Source organism: Orcinus orca, chromosome 13, assembly GCF_937001465.1.
Source record: "Orcinus orca chromosome 13, mOrcOrc1.1, whole genome shotgun sequence".
Lineage (NCBI taxonomy): Eukaryota > Metazoa > Chordata > Mammalia > Artiodactyla > Delphinidae > Orcinus > Orcinus orca.
In genome coordinates this window covers 8,696,132-8,711,009 of record NC_064571.1, presented here as the reverse complement: position 1 = coordinate 8,711,009, position 14,878 = coordinate 8,696,132, and the positions used below count along the sequence as shown (strand labels likewise).

The 14,878-nt window shown below is 37.5% G+C and overlaps 1 protein-coding gene across 6 annotated transcripts in view; it reads right to left on the bottom strand.

Moving 5' to 3' along the window:
- The window catches only part of TMEM131 (transmembrane protein 131), a 193,912-nt gene that overhangs the window by 41,555 nt on the left and 137,479 nt on the right, over nt 1-14,878 (bottom strand). For 5 of the 6 annotated variants that reach the window (XM_033401857.2, XM_004277772.4, XM_033401856.2 and 2 more), the window contains 13 exons: nt 14,455-14,563; nt 13,669-13,822; nt 13,407-13,577; nt 12,250-12,360; nt 12,018-12,152; nt 9,465-9,569; nt 8,059-8,145; nt 4,514-4,666; nt 4,336-4,411; nt 4,061-4,178; nt 2,078-2,216; nt 1,259-1,368; nt 741-807 (listed from right to left, as the gene is read on the bottom strand). In XM_033401857.2, coding sequence (XP_033257748.1) covers nt 741-807; nt 1,259-1,368; nt 2,078-2,216; nt 4,061-4,178; nt 4,336-4,411; nt 4,514-4,666; nt 8,059-8,145; nt 9,465-9,569; nt 12,018-12,152; nt 12,250-12,360; nt 13,407-13,577; nt 13,669-13,822; nt 14,455-14,563 — 1,535 coding nt within the window. The remainder of the gene's footprint in view (nt 1-740; nt 808-1,258; nt 1,369-2,077; nt 2,217-4,060; nt 4,179-4,335; nt 4,412-4,513; nt 4,667-8,058; nt 8,146-9,464; nt 9,570-12,017; nt 12,153-12,249; nt 12,361-13,406; nt 13,578-13,668; nt 13,823-14,454; nt 14,564-14,878) is intronic. The other variant, XM_033401859.2, reaches the window with a different exon arrangement.

Here is a 14,878-nt window from a genome sequence, read left to right as displayed (position 1 = left end):
CGAATCAGTGCACGCTCCACAGCCATCAGGGCTGGTGTGAACAGGCTGTTTAAGGCTGGATGAGAGTGGCTGGGAAGGGCATCTAGGCCAAGAGACTTGGGCCAGTTTGCAGGTGGCTTTAGTTCCCAGTGCTAATTTCCTGACTGACACAGATCCTACACATTAAGTTCTTACATAATCATGAGTGGTTAGTGGCTGCTCAGCCCGGCCTGTATGATAGAGAATATTTGGTCCTAGAACAAACCAGTTTATGTATACATTTACTAGTTTAAAAATACTTGTTGAGTTATAACTATGCTCACTACTGCACTAAGTATGAATACAGCTAGCCGTGGGTCTGGCCTTCATGGAGCTTACAATCTTATCAGAAAGTATCCAAAATAAAAATTTAAATGACCAAGCTCAATATTTTGAGGCTTAATAAAAAAAAAACATTATCTATCAGTATATACCTTATCTACATAATCTCAGAGGTTCTGGCAGCCATTATGATGAACCTTCATGAGCTTAATGTTTAATGCCCACAAACAGGACCTTCTATCCAGGGTGCCTCATGGCAATCTAAATCCCACCCATTCTTCCGGGGCTTTTTGCCTCTAAAATAATTACTAGACTGTTCTGACTTCTCCAGTAACTTGCCCTTCAACCAATTTAAGGATGGTTAATATTTTTCTTTCACATTTGCATTGATCATATTGTAGAATTACTTCTTTGGAATAGTATGAAGTCTGAATACTTACACTGTTTCTGAAGACTTGGAATTCTAGTGTTCTTAAATCTATCTTTGCCACCTTACTTAAGTTAAACCTGAAATAAAAAAAATACACATATTTCTTTGTAAACAGCATCATAATTAAAGGGGTTATAAATACTAAGGTTGTGCTTATCTTTTGGCAGATTTTGAGATCAATGTTATCAGATTAACAGCCTTCAAAAAATAGCTACAACTTACAGTTAATATTTTGTTCACTTTTTAAAAGTAAAATACTTGAAAGGCTCCACCACTTGCTTCCTCTATATAAGATTTTAGGAAGGAGTTCTATATTATTTTTTTCTTGTCTTAAACTGGGAGCTTTTCTAGATGTTTAATATAATATCCATCTCTCTCCCCAGAACCTTCTCTCAACTTCAATTACAGATGCAGAATTTCTCTAAGCCCAATCTATTACTGTATGAGCTGAAATAAAGTTTTAAATGTGTAAAATAATAATTCACTGCTAATATGAAAACATTCTGATAATCTACCAGCAATGCCTACCTTGATATTAACTTATCTACAAAGACAGAAGGGTTGGAATATAAGGCCAGAGGAATAAACTGAATGTAGACAGGCGCATCTGCAGGATTTTCTAACGTAATCTCTTCTTCCTTAAACAAAGTAAAGACACAGTAAGTGAAAGACTGCCACCATTAAAAGAGCCAGGACATGCAGGCAACCTAAGTGTCCACTGACAGATGAATGGATAAGGAAGATGTGGCACATATATACAATGGAATATTACTCAGCCATAAAAAGAAACGAAACTGAGTTATTTACAGTGAGGTGGATGGACCTAGAGTCTGTCATACAGAGTGAAGTCAGTCAGAAAGAGAAAAACAAATACCGTATGCTAACACATATACATGGAATCCAAAAAAATAGAAATGGTTCTGATGAACCTAAGGGCAGGACAGGAAAAAAGACGCAGATGTAGAGAATGGACTTGAGGAAACAGGGAGGGTGGGGGGGTGGAGGGTAAGCTGGGATGAAGTGAGAGAGTGGCATGGACATATATACACTACCAAATGTAAAACAGATAGCTAGTGGGAAGCAGCCGCATAGCACAGGGATTTCAGCTCGGTGCTTTGTGAACACCTAGAGGGGTGGGATAGGGAGGGTGGGAGGGAGACGCAAGAGGGAGGGGATGTGGGGATACATGTATATGTATAGCTGATTCACTTTGTTATAAAGCAGAAACTAACACACCATTGGAAAGTAATTATACTCCAATAAAGATATTAAAAAAAAAAAAAAAGAGCAGATACTTCATAACCCTATTACAGATTTCCCAGAACTGATGTCACTCTGAATACTTACTGAAGAGCAGTTTGTATTAGTAAGGGGAAACCTCATGTGATGGGGTGAGCTGAGGACGGACGGCCAGGAGAGCTCGGCAGTGATTTTTGACAGTATGTTTTTTTGAAGGTCTGTATTTACTTCAAATATAGCGCTCAATCTAGAAAAACAATTTGTAAGTCACTGTAACAAAATGAAATATTTGAGTTTTCTGAATATAGGAAATTCTATTAGGCTTGTGTATTTGAGAAATTTTACTTGCTCTAATATTTAAGTCTGCTTCTCACAGAGACATGTATGAAGATGCCTCTATTTTGGCACAAAGAGCTGCCAAAGTATCACTGATCACCTGTACAGTATTGTCTTCGTACTGAATTCGAAAGGGAAAAGGCAGGGATATTCAGATAACATGATGTTACGGGGATCCCAAAGGATCTTGCATGTTTAGTGGAAAGATCCAGACACCAACAGCAGGCAAATGTTTTCAGTAGAACTAGTAAGAAGGCAGTGCACTGCTTGGCATATGGCTTTTTCCCCACTTGAGATAAAAAACAAAACAAAATCCTGATACACAATGAAGACATCAGTTGAAGAGGTAACACATATGAGGATTCTGTCCAGATATGTATAGTTAAGAGCAATTTTCAGGGCCTCATTTGACTATTTCCCTACATATGAGTATTTATAAGCCAGCGGTTAAGAACTCAGAGCACATTCCCTAAGGAAACAATATTATAAATGGGGCTAAGGTGCCTGGGCACAAACACTGAAGCCTGTTTTATCCTATAAGACTACTGAATTATGACACCCTAATATTGGTGAGAGTACCGGTTTTGTATGACGAGTAACGAATTCTCTGTAACATTCACGCTGAGAAAGTAAGACAAAGGCAGGGGCAGGGAAAATGCCACATTCACTGTGCAACTGGGACACAGTGGCACAGGGCAGGCAGGGAGCCTGGGTCTTTAGGAGTGAAACACTAGGCTCACAGAGAGGAAAGCAGGGGTTTCAGGGGGCGGGGCGTGAAGAGGTTCCTTGGCAGATGAACCTAGGGCAGCACTGCAAGTTATTTATTCATAATTGGATGTTAAACTGTGGAGGCGACCTGTACCTTACAATGTCCGCTATGGAACTGTAGAGGACCAAGGAGTGTCTGAATTAGTGTTCTCTTAGTGAGTTCATTAGAAGTCATCTCTGTACTAATTTTAACCATTGTAAAGTTAAAATTTAACTCTCTTTTGCCTTAAGAGAACCTTTCACAGAAGATAGTTCAGATAAATAGAAACCTGCAGATTTAATCATTCATCGCTTGAAAATCTTACATACTATAAATTGGAAGATCTTGATGATACTGACAAATACATCTCAAATCAGCCAATGGAGAAGAACAGTTTTTCATCAGTTTGCTAGTCAAATCCTCTTCTGAAGTACACAGAAAGATCAAATTTCTATACTGCCACATAAGTGTGTCTTTGCTTTTGAATCCAGATGCGGTACTGATTTGTCGCTGGGACATTTTCTACCTGCCACAGACATAAGGTTGAGCCCATGTGAACGGGCCATGCACCCCTAACAGCTCAGGTCTGGAAAGGGAGGAAGCAGTTCTTTTCAGGAGGGGCAGAGACACTCCTCCTCCTGTGAGGTTAAACCTAGAAAGTGTTTTCCTAGCCTTTAACAGAGGTCAGTGGTAGGGAGAAACTTTCTTTCTTATGCAAATGGTGTGTCTAAGGTAAACAATGAAGTTATCCTACACAAGGACAACTTCATCCAGTTCCTTTGACTTTAAGGAAGCATCTAGAACACTGGAAAAAAGACAAAAATGGTAGTGTGCATACTTCTGAGAAATATACAACTACAATGGCAATTCAAGATGCTTCCTGAAGATTAGGCATATTTTCTTACCTACAGGGAAATAAAATAACCTAATATAAGAATAACTTTAGAAAGTCATGTTTCATACTGGTAAAGATAGCTCAAATACTTAAATGAAGCAAAACCACTTACTTATGACCTGAATTTTCCTTTATTCCCATCCATCCTTTGAACAGGCTTTGATGCAAATCCCAGTCAGCATCCCAAGCATCTTCCTGCATGGCTATACCAGGCTGTACTTTGGGTTCAGCTAAACCAAGGAGACAAATGGTATGACATACTCAGCCCTTCAAATGATTCCTATAGCATCAAGAGATAGGGATGGGCCTTAAAAGTGGCCGCCTTTTATTAAAGAGTATTCTGGGGAGGGAGTGAAGGGCATGAGAGAGAACGGCAAGATAACTTACATTTGGACAGAAAAGGCAAGCCAGCATAGCAATGATCCCCACACTGCAGTCCAGGATCAAAATAAATGTTTGCAATCTATAAAGAGGCACAGGAGAACCATGAATCCCCAATCCACAGAAGGTCACAATGACAAAGTGCTAATGGAAGGGAATTTTTGCAAATATAACATTTTCAAACCTTTGATTTTTTCCCTGGCTCCAAATCTTCCTTATTGCCCCGTAATCGTTTGTAGTAAAATCGTACATCTTCTGACAAAGATCGTATTTGTTGGATCTTTACCTTCTGTGAGAAGGAATTCATAATATTTAAACTCTGATGAACTATTTTCCCCTGAAGGAAGAAAACAAACAAACTCATCTGTAAATGGTAGATTTTCTTCAGAACACACACTTTAGAGCTGACAGACATATTTCTAGGAAACCAAAGTTCAAAGGACATTTAGAATTTTCAAAAGTTGATAAACTTTAAATTTGTAACCAGAGCCCCTCCTCCAAATGTACGTATTTTGTTGTTTTTATGGCCTATTACAGATAATTTAGCAGGTCAAATCTCTGCAATCTTGTAAAAATGAATTAAAGTAAAAATGTTCACATACTAACAAAGGTACAGAGCTAGCTTTGAATAAAGGAAGCAGTCACTGTCAGTTTGTTAAGAAAGGTTTGATTATACCAAGGCCAGGGTGCCTTAAAAGTATCCAAATTCAGGATGAAATAAGTGAACTCTAAAATCCAAAGCTATTTTCTTTATAAAAGAAAAATACTATTTGTGCCAAAGAGAAATTAGACATTTTTAAAAAACACAGGTTATCAAGCATCATATTAAAACAGTATACAGATTAAATCATTAAATTACCAATGATTACTCTTATCAGCTGCATGCTTCTCCCTATGACAGAGTACCAGATTTTAAATAAAAAATTACATGATTCAAATAATCATCAATAAGAATCATATTATAATATTTTACTTTCTTTTGTTTGAATACAGAACCAGAATCCTATAACCTGATTCCTAGCCATTTGAAAAAGTCTCTAAAATGACCAGACCCTGCTGGTCTAATATTTGGTATTGAAAGACAAAGAAGTTGGGACTTCCCTGGTGGTCCAGCAGTTAGGACTCCCGCTCCAGGTGCAGGGAGCCTGGGTTTGATCCCTGATCAGGGAACTAGATCCCACATTCCACAACTAAAAGATCCCACGTGCTGCAACTAAGACCTGGCACAGCTGAATAAATAAATAAATGTTTTTTTTTAAAAAAAGACAAAGAAGTTAAGAAAATGAACAGTAAAAGGAGTTGAATGATGGTGCAGTTAAGACTAACACTCATCATTTACAGTGTGACCAGAGTAGAAAGATGTTAGAGGGTGGGGACGCTGCTGTGAGGATACGAACATAAGAGAAGAAAGCAGAAGCCTATGCTGAGTCCCAGCTTGGCCTCCACCCAGCTGTGTCTTCCCGGCAGTTAACTGGTCTTCATGCACCTGTAATAACTACTACTCTTGTGTCCACATCTTGTCTCTCAGGGGTATGGTGGGGATCAAGAGCGGTAACAGATACAGAAGTTCATTTTATAATGGTATTCAAATACGAAGTATTAAACTGTGAGTTACTTGAAATGTTCATTCTGAAGTACCAAGTTTTCATCACTTGGCTCTAGTAGTCTCCATCTGATAAGAGATTTTACAGAATTTCATGACTGTTATGGGCTGAACGTCTGTGTGCTCCCCCACACTCACATGTTGAAATCCTAACCCCCCAGTGTGATGGTATCAGGAGGCAGGGCCTTCGGGAGGTGATCAGGTCATGAGGGTGGAGCCCTCATGAACGGGATTAGTGCCCTTAAAAGAGGCACAAGAGCTTGCCCTCCCTGTCTGCTCTTTTGGCTGTGTGAGGATACAATGAGAAGATGCCCGTCGGCAAACCGAGGAAGTAGGCCCTCACCAGACACCAGATCTGCTGGTGCCTTGATGTTGGACTTCCCGTCCATCTGAAGATATCTGAAAGCTTAATCTGAAGTACTGCAAAACCAACACCTTGGTTTTATAGATGCCTTCTCATTTACTCTGTCCATGAGCCTTTCACTTTGTCATCTACTGAATTATTCCCTTCCAGGATATATGCAGGGATCAAGGAGATCATGGATTGAAAAGGCAATTGAAGGTTCTTCTGGATAAATAATGAAGTCAAGAGTTCTGTACAGTCAGTACAAAGTGGAATGATAAGAAGACAAAGATTGAATTAAGACCCAAACTTAGGTGTGCTGAACCTATTAATTCAAATTTATATTTGAAGCTAATTTATATTTAAGGAGCTAAAATTTGAATTTAGGTTTTATCGTATATAGCATTAAGATTTTGCAATGTACTGTTTCTCTTAACCCGTCAGGTCTCCTACCACAGCTGAGAGACACGTCCATCTGCTCCAAGGCGTCCTGAATCGTCTACACTATCTTTCTGCAAAAGGTGGCCTCCTGGTTTCCCCGTTTCTTTCCTCTCTGTTCTCCAGGCTCAAACTCTATGTCATATTCTTGAGTCCTCTATCTACCTACCTACCCATACCTGTTTCCATTAGTATAACCTCCTCAAGATATTCAAGTACAGTTCAAACGGTTCATCTGAAATGTCTCTTGCCTATGTTCTCTTTTTCATTATTTTGCTCCTTCATCCACCCATTATCTACTAGATACCTGCTACTTGGGGTATAAGATCCCTCATCTCTTTCCCACCGGATCTCAGAGTCTTGTTGGGGAGACCAACATATAAGGCAACATTTACAGCACAATGTGAGGCTTGCTGCCAGAGAAGTAATCTCAAATTGTTTCAGAAGCACACATGAAATAACTAGTACTGTCTAGTGGAGCGAAGAAATCTTCAGAGAGGAGATGACAATGGAATTGGATCTTGAAAGACATGAAGGAGTTCTTGAAGGTAGGAGAGGAGGAAGGGCAGCCAAGGCAGATGAGCAGCAAAGGTGTGGAGGTATGAAAGCGATTTACTGCCTCTGCCAATGCCCTAAGCTCAAACCTCCCTTTGATGCTTTCCTTGTGGACCGTGGCCAGAGTCTCTGGGTTGGCTTCCAGGTACACTATTGCTACTCCCAGACGTGTCCTACATTTACTTCTGCCAGAGAGCCAGTCTTGAAAGCTTAACTCTGACGATGTCCAGCCTCTGCTCAAAAACTTTAGATTTTCATGGACTTAAATGCATTGCATTTTTTTCATGCTATCACTCAAGGTACCATTCCATCTTCTCTCTTGAAACTTCCCTGCATTCTTGTAAAACTGGACGACTCACCACTGCCTAAAGCCATCTCAGACTCTGCTGCCTGTGTCTCTATTCAGGTTGTTCCCTGGGCCCTGAATGCCATTCTTGCTAACCCTTGTCTATCCCTGCCAGAAGAAATTCCAAGCCAATTCACATGGCACCTTCATCCATTAGATATGTATTTTCTTCATAGCATGTTATTTTTCACCTCTTAGGGCAATTTCTACATCCTGCTCTACGTCTATGAATCACGGGCCCATTTCTCATTCTAGATTGAAAACTTTTTGAGAGAAGGGACTATTTCTTATTCTTCTTTATGTCTCCTAAAGAAGCTGGTACAATGTCTTACCTTAAAATAAGTGATTAATAAAGAGTAACTGACTTTATTGTTGAATTCTAGGAACATAAAGGCAAAGAGAAAAAAAATTAGCAAGAAGAAGGCTACAAATTAACTGTCTTACTGGAAAAGAAGGTGGAAGAACCATATGCTTTGGGAAGCAAGTCAGAGAACCCACTGCGATCACAGCTTTCACGGGAATTGTTAGGATCTGTGGAGGGAAGAAGCAAACCACAGAGAAATGAGTGTTTAAGTCTGCGATTGACACTGACAGTTGTTGTAGGGGGCAGTTATTTTGGGGGATTAAAAGAACCAATCTTGGGATGTATATTAGCATTAACCAACTGATAAGCAAAATTAAAATCACCCATGGATACTGTTTAATCTATCCATGTACTTCATAAAATGCACTGAAATACAATAAATTTCCATGTACTTCTCAGTGATTCGATGAAAACATGGTAAATAAGACCAAACAATGGGGAAGGAATGAAGAACGGATTTTTCATAGTATAGGTTTTATTTTGTAGATTATTAATTTAAAAAGTAAAGTTCAATTATTCTCCTAAAACAATGAATGAAAAATCCAGCATTTTCTGAAGTTACATAGCTCTCTACTTTTTGTACTCAGCAATAAATTAACATCAAGCTAATTTGAAAAAATGAGCTGAACGTTCCAGATTTTGAATCTCAACTTGTATGCTTATTTGCAATTCACAAAGATGCTGATACTCTGCTAAGATATGAAATGTACTTATTCCTATCAAAAGTGATAAACGTGGATTCCTTATTTTTGGAGGTAATTTGACATACTCCCAACGTATCATTTATTATTAGATGACCAATTCTGTTTATTCTGAATTAGTTTTCTTTCATGTGGGGGTTGTATGTACTGAAAAGATAGGAGAACAAGGGTAGCAACTTGCTGACTTTAGCAGTGCTCGACTTCCCAAACAGCTCTGAAATAATAAATCAAAATATTTAGGTGTGGCAGAAATATGTCTCTTCAAAGTCTCATTGCGTGCAACATGTCAAACCCCACAAAAAGCCTTTAAAAAGTTCACTGATTTTCACTTGGTTCCTTGACTTAGAAGTCAAGGAACATGTAAATATGATTGTGAGAACTCAAATTAAGATGTGATTTCCTGATTGTATCTTCCTTCTTGGAAATGTTACACAGGAGGATATTTATGACCTCAGAAGAGAGAGACCTATCTCAGGAATTTCAGTCAGGGTCTGTGCAATGCTACAACTATTTGTAAGCAGGCTTCTAACAGCAATTCTAAATGTGCCAAATGCATTTTTCTGAAGTTGCTTTTAGTCAAAAGATTTGGGTTTTATCAGAAAACTATGAGCTAATGAACACAAATATTCTGTAAACTAGTCTCAAAAGCTCAGTTTTTAAGGCATGAAAGCAGTAAACTGTAACTTTCTGAGTAAACTTAGTTCTCTGTTTCTATAAAAACAAAAAAAGACTGAATTACTCAGAAAGACCCCATTGACACCAATCCCTGTAAATAAAGTCCTTACCTCATAGTCTGTTGTGATCTGTATGGCCCCGTCATGAATCCCTTCCAGTTTTTTTGCAGTAAGTTTGACTCTGAACACTGCAAAATATCCTGAAGCTAGTATTACCTGTATGTAGGAGAAATGACATCATTCATCAGCCTTGCTGGCTGAAGTTTTCTATTAAAATGGAAAAGAAAGCTACAGTGATAAACTGACTTCAAAATCCTAACCTGTACCAGTGTAACACTGAATTACCATATCATCACATACAAATATCTCAAAATAATGCCCATCCCTGGATGTTTATCTACTATACTTATTCCATGGGCTACTGAGAAAACTGGTTCCCTGAGGAACAGCTGACTTCTCAGCTGCAAAGCTGGGGAGGGGTGTGGTCCTCACACCCCAACCGGGTACGTGCAGGGTCAAAGCGGGTGAGGGCTGCAGCAGAGGGACACAGGCTTCCACTAACCCTTTGGCCACATTAGGGCACAAGTATTAATACATACAAAGTTGGTTATGCTTCAAGTTCTGAATTTAACTCTGTCATGTTTTAATAACCATGTCCTCAGATCCACTGAGATTGGATCATATGGAAACATCAAAAATCATGGCAAGAAGGAAAAGTTACGCAATAAAAATGTAAAAGAAAGGAGAATGTGGATCTTGTTTTCTCAAGCTATTTGCTGATGTTTCTGGCACTTAACTTTTTCAATCATGATACTTCCAAAAAACATGAAATTCAATTTGCGAAGTTGTACTTTAGTTTGTAAATGTTGATATGCCAACATACTCACTTTCCCCCTTTTATAAGCATTTCTGTGTTGGATTTGTGCAATTCTAACGTTTTCATCATGACTCTAACCAGCCAAATAAGAACGTGTCTCAAGAGTGCAGAGAGCTGTTGGCAATGTGTGTTTCATAAGGAACAGGATGCTTATTTAGTTCATAGGTTTGGCTTTTTGGCAAACAGGTGGAAATCGTTGAAAGTTTAGGCATTACAAACTTAAAAAAACACATATTGTGGAGTTGCTATTTTGAAGCTGGCAACTCACTACAACTTCCTATTTTAAGTAAGCATTCATAACAGTGATCTCATCTTTCTGTCCCTTGTTTTTGTGTTTATACAGTTTTATATAAAACCTAATTCTAAAACCCTAAAGTTTCAAGCAGGCTTCATGTTACTGAGTGGACCTCTCAAATTTAAGTAGTAAGTGTTAACACATGTTATTTAGTACGAGGAAATGATCCAGAGTCCTAAAATTATTAATTTATAATGTCTTATAAAAAACAGTATAATTCAACCATCTCAGATTAGATATACATACAATTTTACTGTAACTTCATTACTGAAATGAACACATTAATGGCTGGTCTCATTATTATCCTTTTTCAGCACTCAATTTGTATTAAAAATAAAACCTCAGCTGGGGTGACAAATATTACTTGTCACGGGCATATCCTTTTTTTGTTTTAAAAGGAGGCTTTATTTATGAATCAAATTTAAAACATTATAAATTATTAAAATGCAAACACCCATATATCGACCACAATATCTGATTATGTAGCCTGAATGCCACACAACTGCAATTAGAATACACATTATTTAGTACTATTTCCCACTTTTTCAGAAATCCTTTTCCAAATTTCTACATACAATCGTATTTACAGCTTTTTATTTGCTTTAATATTCAATCATAAAATCATGACTTTATGCATGTGGCTGTTTCCAGTCATTTGGAATTATTAATAATGCTATCAAACATCTGCATTCTCACAGCTTTTGGCTCTTTCAATTACTTCCATGGAAAACATTCCCAGGAGTGGTATATGTTGCCAGACTGTCCTCCAAAAAACCTATTTTGGGGGATGTTTAAGTCAATTTTTATGACCTATGGCATTCCATGGAAGCATATTTGTCAATAACCTCTGTGCGTAAGGACATTTGCTTTTCCTTTTGTAAAACTGCCACAAGAAGTTCTATGCTAACCTACAGATGACATATCTTCTGCTCCTTCGAAGTCGTACAAGGTGATTCTACTAATTCTGTTCTGAGTAGGTATAAACTCCAAGTTCTCTTTTCAGTAGTGGTCAGGGCTTAGACTGCTGTATTCATTTACTCTTGTTTCATGCTCTTTTATGACCAACTGTACATAAGATAGTGTAAAAGTATATAGGGAGATCCACACAGAGCTCCACCAAACGATGTTTGCCTCACTGATACTCTCTTCTAATCAGTACAGAGAACTGACCAGAAACATTACTGTATAATTGAAAACACCTTCTATCAACGTGCAGGGCTATCTCTTCTGCCTAGTGAATTCAATGAACACAGGGTTAGTTTACTACCCATGGGAATTTCTCCTGTCAGGACACTTGTGTTACAACTTAACTCCTTTGAGTCTCAAGTGCTCTCTCACCATGAGAGGAAGGGGTTTAAGCAGACTACCTATAAGGTCCTTTCAACATCAAATAGTCAGTGCTATTGCAACTCTCATAAAAATATTATGATGACTAGTCTTCTATTTGAGGTTTACATCTAAGTTTAAGGAAACAATAAAAAAGTTAACTTACTGATGACTGGTCTGATAAGGAGGATTTTTCTAACTCTGGAAGGCTTGAGATTATTGTAGTTCTATTGCCTCTTTCAGTAGCTACGAGTTCTATTGATAAACCATCTCCAATGATATGCCAACTTTTTATAGCCAACTTAAAAAAGAGAAAGATATGAAAGTGATTATTGCGGCACTAGCATAAAATCCTTAAATGTGAGTGAGAATAAAAACAATTTTTTTTTTTTTTTTACCTCAATTGGGTTGCTGTTTATAATTGCAAATAAAATGTTACTTGCTTCTGTAGCACTCAGTATACCAAAATCTATGAAACGTTCTTCTATTTTTGGGGGTAATACAAAGTACTGGAAAGATATAAAAGAACTAGATTAAATGTAAAGTCACACTTATGTAAGAGAATGTTATCAAGAAAAAGTAACTGTATTAAGATATACTAAGGTTCCTATATTTTATGTAAATATACGCATACATAATATATAATTAAGAACTTTGTACAATGGGAATATTTTGATTACTCAGAAAGGAAAACACTCATGGCCTCTACTGAATTGCTAGTTCTCCTCTGAAGGCACATAAAAGCAGCAGGAAACTAAAGTGCTAGGTGAGGTTAAGTGGAGCCCTGGGGAATTAGGCAAAAAGTCCTCAGTCTCAGCAAACATCACACATTCATGAAAGCAGCTACAAACCAGTAACCATTTAAGCAAGAAATGCAGAAGGAGTGGTACAATAGTGACGGTCCCTTCAGCTCTAAAATTCTTGTTGATGCTAGCTTTTTGGAGAACTGCATCTCTCTGTTTTCACTTTCTATTCTATCTTTCCTATCAATTTTCTTTCTCATCTAAGCTTCTTGCATTGATAATTTTAAGCACAGCTTTGTTTGGATTTTTTTTCCTGGCTTGTTTTCTGTACTAGAAAGACCTTTCCTGCCATATTTCGGTGACTATTCCAGCTGTGTCTTTCCCACCTATTCCCTCTTTCTTATCTGGTTCTCTTCTTCATTCTTGCACTTCTTGGTTTTGGTCATCTCTTCCCTACAGAGTTTTCTTTTCACCCGCCCTATAGTCTTTCTTCCCTGCTTATTATCTTTCTTCCACTTAGCTCGTTTTTAGCTTCCCCATGACTATGACAGTTTCAAAGCAAAACCAAGAGAAAGTGGAATGTGGAAAACATCTAAATAGAGGCGTAACTAGAGGAGTCAACTGCATCATGAGGAGACATGGCCGCTGGGAGGGTGAAAATCTTGTAAGTACTGACGAGGGAGGAATTAGGACAACTTGTAAAGCACAGAAATAGCAAAATTTAAGTGTGTGCAACACGACTGGCTAATAGTAGCTGAAAACACAAAAGACGTGTAGGGAGTTTAAATTTTAAAGGCAGATAGCATACTTACATCTAAAAAACCTGTGTATACCCGCACAGGTAAATGAAACTTAGAGGCATTGGTAATAAGTAAAATATTGTTATCTATGTGCATGGATGATGTGGATGGCATAAAAAACAGAGTAAAAATGTATCCTGATCCATTTGGAAGAATTAAGACTGGTTTGCTGAAGTTGTGAACCTAGGAAATGATGGGAGAGAAAAAACAATGTGTCAGCATCACTTGCTTGGCAGATCAGTAAAATTAAAAGTATGAGGGTTCCCAGACATACTTTAAACATTGTTTTGGCTTCTTCTGGTAACAACACATCATGAATGAGGATCGCAAAACTGAAAGTGTTAGTGAGGTAAATTGGCCTTTCCACAGGATCAGCAGGACTGTCTCGGATGTGAAATAATGTTGCAGAGTGATCAAATCCCAAATAACTATTTGAAAAAAACAAAATAAATTATTTTTATTTCCACGTGTTAATTTAAAATCCAAGTTCTTTCGCTGTAATAATTTACGTTCAGCATTATGACTGTTATTAGAGAATTAAGACTATAAACATTTTAGTGGTTGACCACATGGAGCCCCTGCCATGCTGGACATTAAACTATTATTGGTTAAAGTATAATTAGAAAATGAACTGCATATATTATTGCCCATTTATAAAAAGCTGTAATTCTAGAACAGTGTTTAACAAGTCTATAAAGGAATATAAATGATTTTGTTTCAAGTGACAATATACTTTAATAATAAGCCATAGCCACTTGCATGTTACAAAAAGAATTACAGAAAGGAAATGATTTAAAAATCACAGGTTCATTTTTCTATTGTATTATGGAATCATTAAGACTTCATTTAAGCCCAAATCATATCATCCCATTTACCTCTTTCTTCTAAAAAAGTAAAAAAAGTAAACAAAATACAGGAGATTTTTCTCCTTTATAGTTGAATTTGTTCTTCTCAACACGAATTCCATGGAGTTTAGTGAATTTGGGTACTACTTTTGCTAAGATCAATGAATTTATTTATTAATAAAAAGTTATAAAGTTTATTTTAAAGAAGAACTCACCCATCTAAAACCTCTGCTTGATATGGTATTTCAAGTTTAGAATAACTCTTTTCCTTTGCTTTAACAGTTATTTTCCCAGAAAACTGAGATGGTTTTTTTGCCTTTGATGCTGAAAGGAAGCATAAAACATAATCTGTCACATTTTGCTACCAAAGAGTTTATACAGAGGATGATGAGAGTGACTTTGCATGTAGACTGACAAAATCTTAAGAAGCTGAGCTTTCAAACTGGCACAAAGAATACTTTTATAACATTTTAACTGAAATATCACATTTTTCATACAAAAATGGGAAGATACTTTAATTTTCCTGTAATGCGATAAACAGGTAAGGAATTAGCAAGTGAACACAATTCAGGAGGAAAAGCGCTATATCTGAGCTACTTTCTCTACAGCCATAAGCTTTGGCTTTACCTACAGCAGGGT